This window comes from Temnothorax nylanderi, unplaced genomic scaffold (genome assembly GCF_030848795.1).
Source record: "Temnothorax nylanderi isolate EJ_2023f unplaced genomic scaffold, tnyl_v1.0 TNYL_tig0683_pilon, whole genome shotgun sequence".
Lineage (NCBI taxonomy): Eukaryota > Metazoa > Arthropoda > Insecta > Hymenoptera > Formicidae > Temnothorax > Temnothorax nylanderi.
In genome coordinates, this window is record NW_027249745.1 from 69,515 (window position 1) to 82,981 (window position 13,467).

The window sequence follows — 13,467 nt, forward strand, 5'->3', positions numbered from 1 at the left end:
TATTTCCGAATATTTCAATATTTCAGCAACATAACATGCCGAGTGGGGTAGCTGGTGATGCAGGATTCATTTTCCGATTTACAAGAGAGATTTACAAAAGAGAAGAAATATCAATTAATTTATCTACGTTCTATAATAGACTTGTCCTTGGACATCAAAAATATCATCAAGGTTCGTCAATGCTATTATTTCGATGGTACCGCAAACAGTGTAACTTTCTATAAAATAATCTCAAAATTTGGCGAAATATGTAAATGATAACGTATAAACCTGGTACAATATGCATGAAGACAATTTGTTGAAGAAGTATTGTCCCACACAGCACACTTTATCTGAGGGACGTCCTACAGACATCATTTTGGGATATCTCAATATCCGCAGGACATCCCAAAATGGTCTCAGATATCCGGTGGATATCCAGTGGATGCACAAGTGTCCGGCTATTTAGTACCTTGCAGACATCTTAGATGACGTCCACAGGATATCTGAGGCAGATCGAAAAATATCGCAAGATATTAATTATATAGCACTCGCGATATCGTATGGATATTTTATATACAATGAGCCGGAAATTATGGTTTAACCAGAAAGGGGATAATCGTACAATCGTGGACAGAAATATTGTTTCTCTTTTGTGATAAATTTCGGAATGTGCATTCGTCTTGTTTAATAAAAGAATTCTTCCATTGGAAAATAAATTGTAAAATTAAACAAACACATTCCAAAACGTATTACAAAAAAATCAATCTTTCTATCCACGATGCACATGAAAAAATAAGTATATTGTACATTGCATATTAAATCTTTATTTATTAAAAGAATATAGTTTTTAAACAAAATACCTCTAATTTAAAAAAAAAATACAATCAGTAAAAATAAAAATACATATCACACGAGTCTGAAAAAGCTTTCAACCCGAGGTGCACACGATATTTTTCACAACACCTTTACGGAAAAATGTTCGACTTCCATGCCTGTAGAAAGGGGCGAGAGTGGCCAATTTCACGCCAGGGCTTACTTTCCTCCCTAGGGAAGAAAATTTATACTTTCCACCCGGTATAGCGGGCGGAAAGTAAGCCCTGGCATGAAATTGGCCACTTTCGCCTCTCTCTACAGGGATGGAAGTCGAACATTTTTCCGTGGAGGTGTTGTGAAAAACATTTTGTACACCGTACAAAAATAGAGGTACATATATGTATAAAGTACTTTTAAACTTTAACACTTTTTGTAAAAAAATAACAGCAATAAATGTAATGTTGCTGATTACCACAGGAAACATACGGTCTCGGCTTTTTCACGAGTGACTAAGTCCTTTTTTTTACGTTACACAGATATGTCGAAACAAAATATACTTTTACGTGGGGAAAATATTTAATTATGCAACAAGGATGGTCTTGTTCAAGAAGGAAAAAAAGAACGTTAGAAAAGGCGCTATTAGAATTTTTATGAAGGAACACTTGGTTTTTCCCTCCTCCGCCCGAGACCGTATGTTTTCTATCGCGCTACAATTAAAAATGTATTAATATACCGATTATATAACAATAGCGGCATTGGGGGGAAGCCTAGTGGTTTCTTATTGTCGGCGCTTAATTGCGTGTTGAAACATATTTGTAGAATAATGAGCTCGCCCACGTGTACGCTCGCACATACATAATATTCGCCTTTTTTGTGCGCTTGATGTTACCGGAAGCAGCGACGGTAGAAATAAACGCGGCGGAAAGGGTTACAAAGTGAGCACACCTCTCTCTTTCTCCCGTTCATAAAAGGGAAATAATGATATAGAACGCACGGTCGGTCATTCGTTTCCACGAAAACAGTCAGTTTTCCCGCACTATTATGCGATAAACGTTGCGCTGACGCCGAGCACGATAATAAAAAATAAAAATAATAAAAATAAAAGGACATTGCGGTAACACATACATAGCATTGGATAACGCCCAGTTTAATGCTTGTTACTTCGAGTGTCATACGTGATAGAGAGAATTGCTATAGAATAATAGATTACTGCCTGTTTTATGTCACATACGATTTCCTTATAGAATATTGCAGTGTTCTCGAATTTTAAATCACATAGTGATTTGAGTACATATGAAGTACATATTTAAAACTAGCGAAAATAATCGTTTTCTTAAAAAAGATTGCACATAAGTAAACAAAAAAGAAATAGGAAAGTATGCATTTTTTACATGTCGTGTGTCTAATGACGCTTATTTAGAACAAAAGGATAGGAAAATGTATTATAGTCACACGACTTGTTGGAAAGATTTAAAAATCTGAGTCCTCACTCGTAAGTTATCGTTTGCACAGAAAAATGTACTTACAAATTAAGCGTGATTTAAAATTCGAGAACACTGCAATCGTTCAAACATCTCGTGAATACATTTTCAATTGAATAATACATTAAGACAAACAATTTTTACAGTGCAAACATGCAATTATCTTATAAGTTATGTCAGACAGTAATCTCGATATTTCGGATAGAAGATAATTAAAATAGACTTTATAAATTTTGTTAGAATGCATCTCGCGTTTAGAAAAGTAAACAAATAAGCTGCTTCTCCAGACACAACGTTTTAAATGCTCCGATAATCTAAATGTGAGTAATTCTAAATGTAAGTATATCAGCTCGTTGTGCATTAGCTGAAAAACGTAAGACGTAAAAAAATAGGCGTTCAACGGTCACTGTAAAATTGATTGCGTGTGACATACACTTAACTAAAGGTTCTTATTTCCTAATATGAAACTTTCCTTACGAGAATAATACCTATCCGAAATAATACTTAATATTTTGCTAACGCGATTATCTACATATAACACTAAAATTAAAGATTTTTGGTTTCTTTTTGCATTACGCTAAACCATATTTTAAAATGTAAAATTTAAATACTAAAACTTTCTCTAATTTTATTTGATCAGCTATATTATTTCGTTTTGGCGGCGTTTTCGTAGGAAAACTATTCCAATCCTTGGAAGAGTCAGATGTAACTTGTGAACTTTCGGGAGATGCATGTGTGCTTAATGCATCATTTAAATCAGATATCAGACTGTCCACAGTAATATTTTTGTAAGTTTTTATACATTCTCCCGTTCTAGGATCTACAATCACCAAATAAGGATATGCCATCACTTTATAAAAATCTATATAACGTTTCCCGTCCGAAGTGTTAGACAAGACCTAAAATTAAAAACAACAAATGTAACTCGATGAATCAGAACGTCAACTATAGAAAGTGACATGATATTCAGGTGACATGACATACTTGCCACAAGATAAAGTAATCCTTCACAATTTCTTGGATATGCTCGTTGGACCACACGTCTCTATTGAGAATCTGACAACAAAATTCCTGTGGATCCTGAACATTGACGAGCAGCCAACGATTTAAAGTTTTTGCGTGGTCCCGTGCTTCCATGAAGGAGCCTAAGAAGAGAATATCGCATGGTGGTCTAAATAGATCTTCCAGTCGCTTCGTTTTCTTTTGAGATATGTGCTTTGTGCCAGTTACTCTGCGAGTCATCTCTTCCTCTTGTCGTCTTACATTAATTACCAGCATGTAATAATAATAATAATAACTTATTAACTTCAACTTACATGCCAAGAAGTAGATTTGAAGAAACTTGGTTTAAAAACTTAACATCCTCATACCATCCATGCAAACTATACTACATACCCGATGATGTTGATAGGCGTATGACGTGTGTTCCGTCTCCGGTTGTGTCTTCTTCAGCACGCACTTCAGATCGGCGTACACCACGAAGGGAAGTCGCTCTTTCCTGCTGTGGTTCTTGAAGCTCAGCCACTTGTTGTCCTCGCTCGGTAGTCTGATGGCGCATTTGTTTACCTTTCGACATTCCACAGTGTGAGATTGCAACTTGTCGCTCGAACTAAAATAGTGAAGACATCTGAAAAAAAGAAACACAAATATTATAAATTTTTTATACACAAAATATAAAATATTCTATATATTTTTAAAAAAGAAGTATAGGTACTTACCGATCACAAAAGTATTTCCGATTATGGTGCGTGCTCAATTGTGAGCTCACGAGGCGGGATAGATTCTTGATCCACGCAAAATGTCCAACATTGTTGTCTCGCGGATCCTGCACGTACAGCAAATTGACGTGTTTGTCACTCGTGCGGTCGGTAAGCCGTATTGGAAGAACGGTTGATGTCTTCTGTCCCTCGATGGTATAGACATTTACGGATATATTGTTGAGTCGTTCGAACTGTTTAATTTGACTCAACGTCATTGGGAACTCAATGTCTCGTACGTTCAATACCGTTGAGTTGAATAATGCGGGTATGATGATTCCCGTGCTGAATTTCTTTCAGCTGGATGCAAGGCGGCGACCACTGACCACGCAAAACACGCATTGTCCATAGACAGCACATTGATCACCGCGTACTTCGATTTAAGGTGGTTCATGCAGTAATTTGAAGTCACAAAAACAACTATTGTTACTAGTGACAAATACGAATAATTTAGTATGTAAAAATCAGCATACATTAAAATTAATTATTCCTTAAGGTTTTTTCTCATTTAATCGTTGCTATAAACTGAAAATATCAGAGCAAAATCACAAATTTGACTAGAGTTGGTGATATAACCATAAATATGATCACGCCGGTAAAGAATAAAATATACTAAAATAGAAAAAATATACGTCACAATTTCTACAATTCCGCGATAGTGAATATATTCATACAACTGCCGAAAAAGATATGTTATCCTTATAACCTCCATTCAACGGTAGGAGAATGGTAGGACACGCGTCTTGTGCGTCAGCTGACGCGTGCGACGTTGCCAAGCAGCCACTCAAGACGGCTGCCATAACTCTCGTGTCGTGTCGAAACGTCAAAAGTTGCCGAAAGTTTGTCGAAAGTTCCGCTTTATTTATATACGGTACGGTCAATCAATTTGATGTCGCGTCAGTATCTTTAGAAATGTTAATTGCATCGATTAAACAGTTTTTTATTCGTTCATCTACTCGAGAAGTATGAACGTATTCCATAAATGTGCGATCTGACCCTCCTTTCCCTATTATCACCATGTAAAATTGGCAAAGTTTACGGACATATATCTCCGGAACCAAGCGGTAAACAAATTTGAAATTTTTCAGACACACTCTAGGAACGTTAACCTTTCATTTAATATCATATTTTCCGGGCTATCTACATTTGACCTAAATGCTTGAACCACCTTGCAAGTGACACCCCGCGCACAAAGGATTGTACCTGTTGACGTTCACCGTCAAATTGAGGATTCGCGTCAACGCCCACCCACTGTCGCGTTCCTGGAACTCCTCGAGGGACGTTAATGTGGGCTCGATAACTTGCCGCTCGTACCACTCGCGCAAGTGCGACGTACGACAGAGTTCTTTGTTATTTGTAGTTATACTCTTATTGGCACGTTTATCACCCGCCACAAACTCCCCGTTGAACGCGGTGTTCACTTTGACACAGTTATGTGTTTTTATAATGTCTCGCACTCGCTTGCACACTACGCTGCAGGCGTCTTCCAAAAACTGTCGCGGATCTACATGGTCTGTATTAATTACCGCGCCGGTCATTATCCGCGATTCGAACGCTACATCGATTTCTCGCCATACGAGTTCTGTCGCGCGCGTGTCGCCACTGTTACCGGCGTTCGCATAATCTCCACCGCTATGGATAAATTGTCTTTCCAATCGCGTCTTTGCACCCTCGAGTCGCGCGATTCTGGCAACCAACCTTTGCCTCCGCCCGATCGAGAGCCGCGGACGTTTGCCACGACAGCCTTCTTCGAGCTGCTCGACGAATTCCGCGCATTGCAGCGCCCATGTGAAAAATTCACCCAAGGTAGCTACTTAGTCGGACAGCTCCAATAGATCGCGTTCGGTTTGCTCGAATTGATCCATGTTTGATCACTTTCGCACTATTCTTTTATTATATCGCTTCACAGAGTCTCTCTTACAGAGCAACGTGCACGTGATAATGTTCTATCATATACCGTGCCTTCCGAAAGTTCGGGGCCACCTAAATAATTTGTAAACGGTTTGAAATATAGGATTGAAATTTATAGGGATACAATGGGATCACAAAGTCTATTAATTAACCATAAAAACACCCACCTCCACACCCCCGGGGGACGGGGGTAGGAAGGAGCCAAAAAATCTTAAATGGCATGTGGGGTTGAGTGAGGGTTCGTTCGAAAGGGCTTTCCGAGACGAAAACAACGCGATGTCGCCGAGGTCTGTACGATTTTTTTTCGCAGAGTTATGATCATTTGAACATTTTTAGGGCCCACGGCGACAATAAAAGAAATATAAGGCTTCACACGGGCACGCGGGTTCCTGTGCGTGTGTGCGTGCGTGCGAGTGTGTGTGTGTGTGTGTGTGTGTGTGTGTGTGTGTGTGTGTGTGTGTGTGTATGTGTGTGTGTGTGTCAGCAGAGATATGACCCCACGGTTCGTCACTCCCGCGGTAGTTAACGACTCCAAACCCTCTCTGCTGTGTGTGTGTGTGTGTGTGTGTCAGCAGAGATAAGGACCCCACGGTTCGTCACTCCCGCGGTAGTTAACGACTCCAAACCCTCTCTGCTGTGTGTGTGTGTGTGTGTGTCTCTGCTGACACACACACACACACACACACACACACACACACACAGCAGAGAGGGTTTGGAGTCGTTAACTACCGCGGGAGTGACGAACCGTGGGGTCCTTATCTCTGCTGACACACACACACACATACACACACACACACACACACACACACACACTCGCACGCACGCACACACGCACAGGAACGCGCGTGCCCGTGTGAAGCCTTATCTTTCTTTTATTGTCGCCGTGGGCCCTAAAAATGTTCAAATGATCATAACTCTGCGAAAAAAAATCGTACAGACCTCGGCGACATCGCGTTGTTTTCGTCTCGGAAAGCCCTTTCGAACGAACCCTCACTCAACCCCACATGCCATTTAAGATTTTTTGGCTCCTCCCTACCCCCGTCCCCCGGGGGTGTGGAGGTGGGTGTTTTTATGGTTAATTAATAGACTTTGTGATCCCATTGTATCCCTATAAATTTCAATCCTATATTTCAAACCGTTTACAAATTATTTAGGTGGCCCCGAACTTTCGGAAGGCACGGTATATATATATATATTAACGAAGAAACCTCGATACTTTTCGATCGATGTATCGCTCTCAAATCTTACTACTGCGGCTCGACGCGCTTCATTCCTCGTTATATACCCTTTGCCCTCTCTCTCGCTCCAACTGATTTTTGAAAGATCTTTTCCTTTGTCTCGCGTACTGCGTAGATAGATTGTTTAGTCTACACGATAACACCCCCTTTTCCTAGAAAAAATTTGTTTACGGCGCCCGCGAAACGTGTCCCGACAGGTTCGATGCGTCATCGACTGTCCTTCGCTGAATACTTTAATAACATAAAGAAAGCAACTATAATTTCTTCGCGCGCATTTCCATTCGAGCCGTATCGCGTATATGCGACGTTTACTAAAACTCCGGCTGCATGAATTTTACAATCAAATATCGCGTACCGTAACATAGAAGCGAGGCGCCGATGTTCTAGCGGACGTCGGCGCTCGCCTTTGTAATGCGAGACGTTTTACGACTATCATTATATTTTTATACACCGCTATTATAATTTTCTCTGACGACTTCTCCGTTCTGCTGTCACCACGCGACCGTACGTATCGCTGACCACGTAATCGTCTTGATTACCTTCGCACGCTTTGTCGATTGTCATCGAAGGCTCATCGCGATCGTGATGGTCGCTTCGAGGGTCGATCCGTCATTTCTTCCTTTGTTTTTTTACGTACTGCGTAGATAGATTGTTTAGTCTACGCAATAACCACCCCCTTTTCCCAGAAAAATGTTGTTTACGACGAACATGTTCCGACAGGTTCGACGCGTTATCGGGTCGATCATCGTCCCGATGACGTCATTTCTTCCTTTGTCTTTTACGTACTGCGTAGATTGTTTTACGTACAGCGTAGATAGATTGTTTAGTCTACGCGATAACACCCCTCTTTTCCCAGAAAAATGTTGTTTACGACGAACATGTTCCGACAGGTTCGACGCGTCATCGACGAGACACGCTCCTACGCAGTGCGCTATCGAGTTAGTCTTACCCATTGTGCGCCCCCTAGCGGCGTCGTTGCGAACGTACCCCCGCGGCGCGGCGCGGACCCCCCCCCCGCGGCGCGACCGCGCACCCCGCGCGGACCCCGCGGACCCCCGCGGCGCGACCGCAACCGCGAACGCGGACCCCGCGGACCCCCCCACGCGGCGCACGGCGAACGCGAACGCGAACGAGGACCCCCCACGCGGCGCGGGTGAGTCATCCCGGTGAGTCATACCGGATATGAGTCATCCCCCGGTGAGTCATACCGGATATGAGTCATACCGGTGAGTCATACACGTGGTATGTCAAGGTCACCCTCCCCCTCCCCCTTCCCCTCGTAATCCGATATCCTTGAAATCCGATATCCTTGAAATCCGATATCCTTGAAATCCGATATCCTTGGAATCCGATATCCTTGAAATCCGATATCCTTGAAATCCGATATCCTTGAAATCCGATATCCTTGAAATCCGATATCCTTGAAATCCGATATCCTTGTAATCCGATACCCCGCCATCCCCCCTCCCCCTCACCCCCGCGAAATCCGATACCCTTGTGTAACCCGATACCCCACCCCCTCCCCTCCCACCCGCGAAATCCGATACCCTTGTGTAACCCGATACCCCGCCCCTCTCCCCTCCCCATCACCCCCCGCGAAATCCGATACCCCCCTCCCTCACCCCCCCCCCCTCATTGCCGCCGAGTCCGTACGCCCTTATACTAACTACTGTAAATGATTTTATTCTAATTTGATTGTATAGCATGACGGTCTAAATTCTTTATTTATCTGTTAACAACTTTTTAGCAAACAATTGACAATAACTAAATCTGTATAAAAGTTACTTTGAGTTATATATTTGGCAAGATATACATGCAACATTAGAAAGAAATTCCTTAAAGTAGGTGTGTTCAATATAAAGGAAACTAATACATATGAAACATACATATAAAACAAACATGTAAAAATTATGTACATATAATTGTAAATACGAGCCAGACAATCCAAAGAACGGCAAAGGCAAAAACAATTTTGAGTATTTGGTGTATCCAATAAAGTCTAAAATTGAAGAATTTTTTTATTAATGAAACTTAACTTAAGCTAACAAAATTAATCAAAAATTAAAAAAAGATCTGTTACCTCTTATACTTGATACGACTAATTTCTAAAGTACTGTTATCTTCATTTAGAAGATAGAGACGTATGCCCATATAATGATCAATTAAATATTTTGTCCAGTCAAATCCAACCATACTGAACTGAAATAATTTCTGATCTTCCTCACTCAGATGACTCCACATCGCTTGAACATTGTCAGTTGAAAAACTCCATTTATTTGTGCAAAACGGTTGAATCGCGTTTGAAGATTTGTCGACCTTCTTACATAACTTCCACATTCTGAAATGCATATAAAACCATTATAATTTTTCATATTATAGATAAAATTTTATTTGGTTTCGATACAAACTATGTAATATATGCTTCAAGTAAGAGAAACGACATTTTTACGTGATAATACCTTGGGCTACGATTTATACAGATGCTTACAGCATCTATAAGTAAAGCCGGAAGGAAATGACCGAGCCAAACGCAAATTCTATATAGTATTTTATGTGGGACGTAAACCATAAAGGGAAAATATATGGCATCATACGAGGGGTACATCTTATTTGTGTCGACAAATGCAATACGGTATTCATTTAAAGTAGGTCCATCGACTGGTGACACGAAATTATAAATTAATGTATCCTTGCCTCTCCTACAAGATAAATTTATTTAAACATAATTATGTTGTACATTATAGTTCTTTACATATCAGAGTCATTTATAATCATAGGCTAATGTTCTGTGATTACGGTAATACCTAATATTGTAAGCTAATATATTTAAATACACATATTCGCCCGAGTGTAACATGCTATTTAAAAATATGCTTTCCCCCCTACAAACTATAGTATTTTGGAATAGTTTTATTATAGAATATTTTTGTGATATATTCAGGTAAATGATAATTGCAACTGAATACTACACACAGAAAAATATCGTTCTACAGCCAAGAAAAGCAATTACTCATTTTATTTTATTTGGTTTGAGTAATAGTTTTCTTCAACAAAGAATATTTTCTTAATATTAGTTTTAAGATATACTTATCATAAGTATTAGAAAAGCTTATCATCATGTGCTTAAAAGAAGAATTTATTCTTCTTTCAAGTATATTCTGAAACTTTATCTAAGAAAAGCAACATAAGCTTGATTTGAATATTTACTGATTCTTTAGGTAAGAATATAAAATACTTGGCTGTATAGAACAACATTCTTCTAGGTTAGGAGGTTGTCGTGCGCGGTCCGGAGGGGTACAGTTTAGAATATTAAAATTCCTGTCATCAGGTGGACTCGAACTCGGTTCCTCGTGGTTATGAGTCTGATACTTTATTACTAGGCCACATCTCTGATTATATTCTTAGTGCTGCAGTATCTAGTTTTCACAGAAGTGATTCATTGATTTCAAGTATTTCATATTCTTACCTAAAGAATCAATAAATATTCAAATCAAGCTTATGTGGCTTTTCTTAGATAAAATTTACAGAATATATTGAAATCAATGAATTACTTCTGTCAAAACTAGATACTGCAGCACTAAGAATATAATCAGAGATGTGGCCTAGTGATAAAGTGTCAGACTCATAACCACGAGGAACCGGGTTCGAGTCCACCTGAGGACAGGAATTTTTATATTCTAAACTGTACCCCTCCGCACCGCGCACGAAAACCTCCTAACCTACATTCCACTTAGGAACTAAAGAATTAAAGAAAATTAAATAAATAAAAATAATATTAATTGCAATCATCAAGAATACAAATTCTTTTTTGAAGTAAACGATTATTCTAGATGAATAAAATTTTTACTTGATTTAAATAACGGATAAACTTTTCTCAAGAAAATGTGATATCTTTATTGAAGTATATGCTTCTCTTCCGTGGACTCTATATTGTAAGTAAACAGAATGTTCGTATTAATTTAATATTCTTGTTTCAAGTACTAAACTTGCTAAGATCTAGAATATGTTTTGAGTAAATGTGATACTTATGACGACTTTATGGTAGATTTGCTCATATATGAACTTATCAAATACTTGAAGCAAGTAATATTAACTTGTAGGTAGTATATATTTTTCTGTGTGTAGCTAATTCTTTTGCTATTTCGATATGTTACCTTTCATATTTAGGTAATTGTTATATCTTCATAATGTTAGTTTATAACAATCATTAAGAAATCTATATATATATATATGTATAATAAGTCATTAAAAATTATGTTTAAAAGATAATCTAAACAATTTATGAAGTTAAACCATTATCATGCCATTAACTGATTTTCTAATCTGATGTTCCAAAAAATAATAGGAGTAAAATTGTGTGTAAATTAGATGTTGGTTAAATATCTCATCATACCTGAATTGATTATAGACGTTCCACGCACTAGCGATCAAAGCATTTACCGTAAAATCGACGGGCACTATATTTGCCTTAACATCGGGATTACAAGAAAAAAATCTTGTGATACCAAGCATCGAAAGACACCGTGACACCTTGTGGCCCATACATATTATCTATCCATCCGACAAGTGGTTCCTCGGCGCTAGATAAAACTGAAAGAAATCTTAATTATTCCTGGCTTTGTAGATTCGCGAGAATCAAACTTATTGTTAGCTAAACGCGACATACACACACACATCCGCGATTGTTTATTATTATTTTACAATTATAGAATTTTATAGCACATAATTATGCAAACAGTTGAAAATAATTAAATATAAATGTTATTTAATAAATTATTTAGCAAAAAAATGGCTAGTTTTTATAATTATTCTGTTACCTATTGCAGGCCGAAATATTCCTATTGGCAAATCTCCGCTTTCGTCTTTCAGAAGTCCTTCCGCAATCGCTTTCGTGAATGTATATGTATTCGGCCATTGTGAACTGATTCTAGCCAAACGATAGATTATCTTTCTTTATTAATATACATTTAATTATTTTATCACATTGAGCATCAAAGAATTACCTGGATATTTTTTTCTCAATTATGTTCTCGTGTAAGTTACGTGTGAACGTGATAAGGTCTTTGTGATTAATAGGATATGAGTAGAACCGCTCTTCGATATGTTTCACATGGCAGTTCGCATAGACTGTTGACACGTGAATAAATGACTGCAAGATAAACATTAAGCGTAATTTATGTTTCTCCCTTAAAATTAGTGAAAATTTCAAAATATAAATAATTTGTGGCAATTATTATTACTAGAACACATATTAGATAAAAGGAATTACTTTTAAATTTAGCATGTGCTTTGCAAGATTTAAGATGGTAGCGGTAGCATTAACGTTTATTATCGTAGCAGTTTTGATGTTTTCGAAGAACCGTACATTTGCTGCCACGTGAAAAATTATGGATACCTATAATAAATATACATGCTTTAAGTAGGAAAGAGATTTAGAAAAAGGTGCACAATTTATTTCTAATTGCATCGATAATTATAATTAAATATATGTAAAATGTAATGCTTTTATAAATATATATATGCAATACATTATTTATTGTATTAGAATGTAGTAGTATAGACAATTTAATGATATTGATAATCTGAATTAATTACCTGATTTATCAGTATGTTCTTGTCATTTTCTGACAATCCGAAGTCTTCTGTATCGAGATCGCCTATGATAGCTACGATTTTTTTGCGGAAATTTGGTACTTCTTTTTTTACTCGGTCAAAAAGCTATATGGATTACAAATTTGAATAGCGATTATTTACAAATACACATCACGTTCCGAATATTGTTTCCGAGATACTCACAGGTTTCTCAAACATTTCATCTAATCGGCTTTCGGGACTCTTGTCTTTTTTTGAACGTATCAGCAGATATATCGTCGAAATATCGGGGCAACTTCGTAACAGTTTCTCAATCAATATTTTTCCAACAAAACCAGTACCGCCTATAAGACAAAATAACAAAGTGACATACATATGTACGTGTGGGTGCTTCCGCAACATACACATCAGTATGACGGGTTGCCCATTCGAGCAGGCGCGCATGGTCGTTCACAATTGCGTTGACTTCGGTGCATCACCTATAATCACTCGCATATCTTTTTTACAATAAAATGAACTTTGTAGTGCCCAAAGTTGCAATACAATTGTGACGGATTTCCGTAGCAGTAACGTTAAAACAGAAGTCAAGATGACAATACAGGTTATGAAATAAATTTTATTAAGAAAACGAAAGACCCCGCGGACAAGAATTAAATATGTTTTAAATATGGTTTATATTAGTCATTTATATGA

At 38.2% G+C, this 13,467-nt stretch overlaps 1 protein-coding gene and 1 pseudogene across 1 annotated transcript; both read right to left on the reverse strand.

Moving 5' to 3' along the window:
* Positions 1–2,121: 2,121 nt before the first annotated feature.
* LOC139784817 (UBX domain-containing protein 7-like) lies at positions 2,122–3,564 on the reverse strand. The gene is made up of 2 exons (XM_071724004.1): positions 3,261–3,564; positions 2,122–3,175 (listed from the first exon to the last, which is right to left on the reverse strand). The coding sequence occupies exons 1-2, from the start codon at positions 3,552–3,554 to the stop codon at positions 2,849–2,851; spliced, it is 621 nt and encodes a 206-aa protein (XP_071580105.1). The 5' UTR covers positions 3,555–3,564; the 3' UTR covers positions 2,122–2,848.
* A 5,393-nt stretch (positions 3,565–8,957) lies between these two features.
* LOC139784816 (fatty acyl-CoA reductase wat-like) lies at positions 8,958–13,224 on the reverse strand (annotated as a pseudogene).
* Positions 13,225–13,467: the final 243 nt, after the last annotated feature.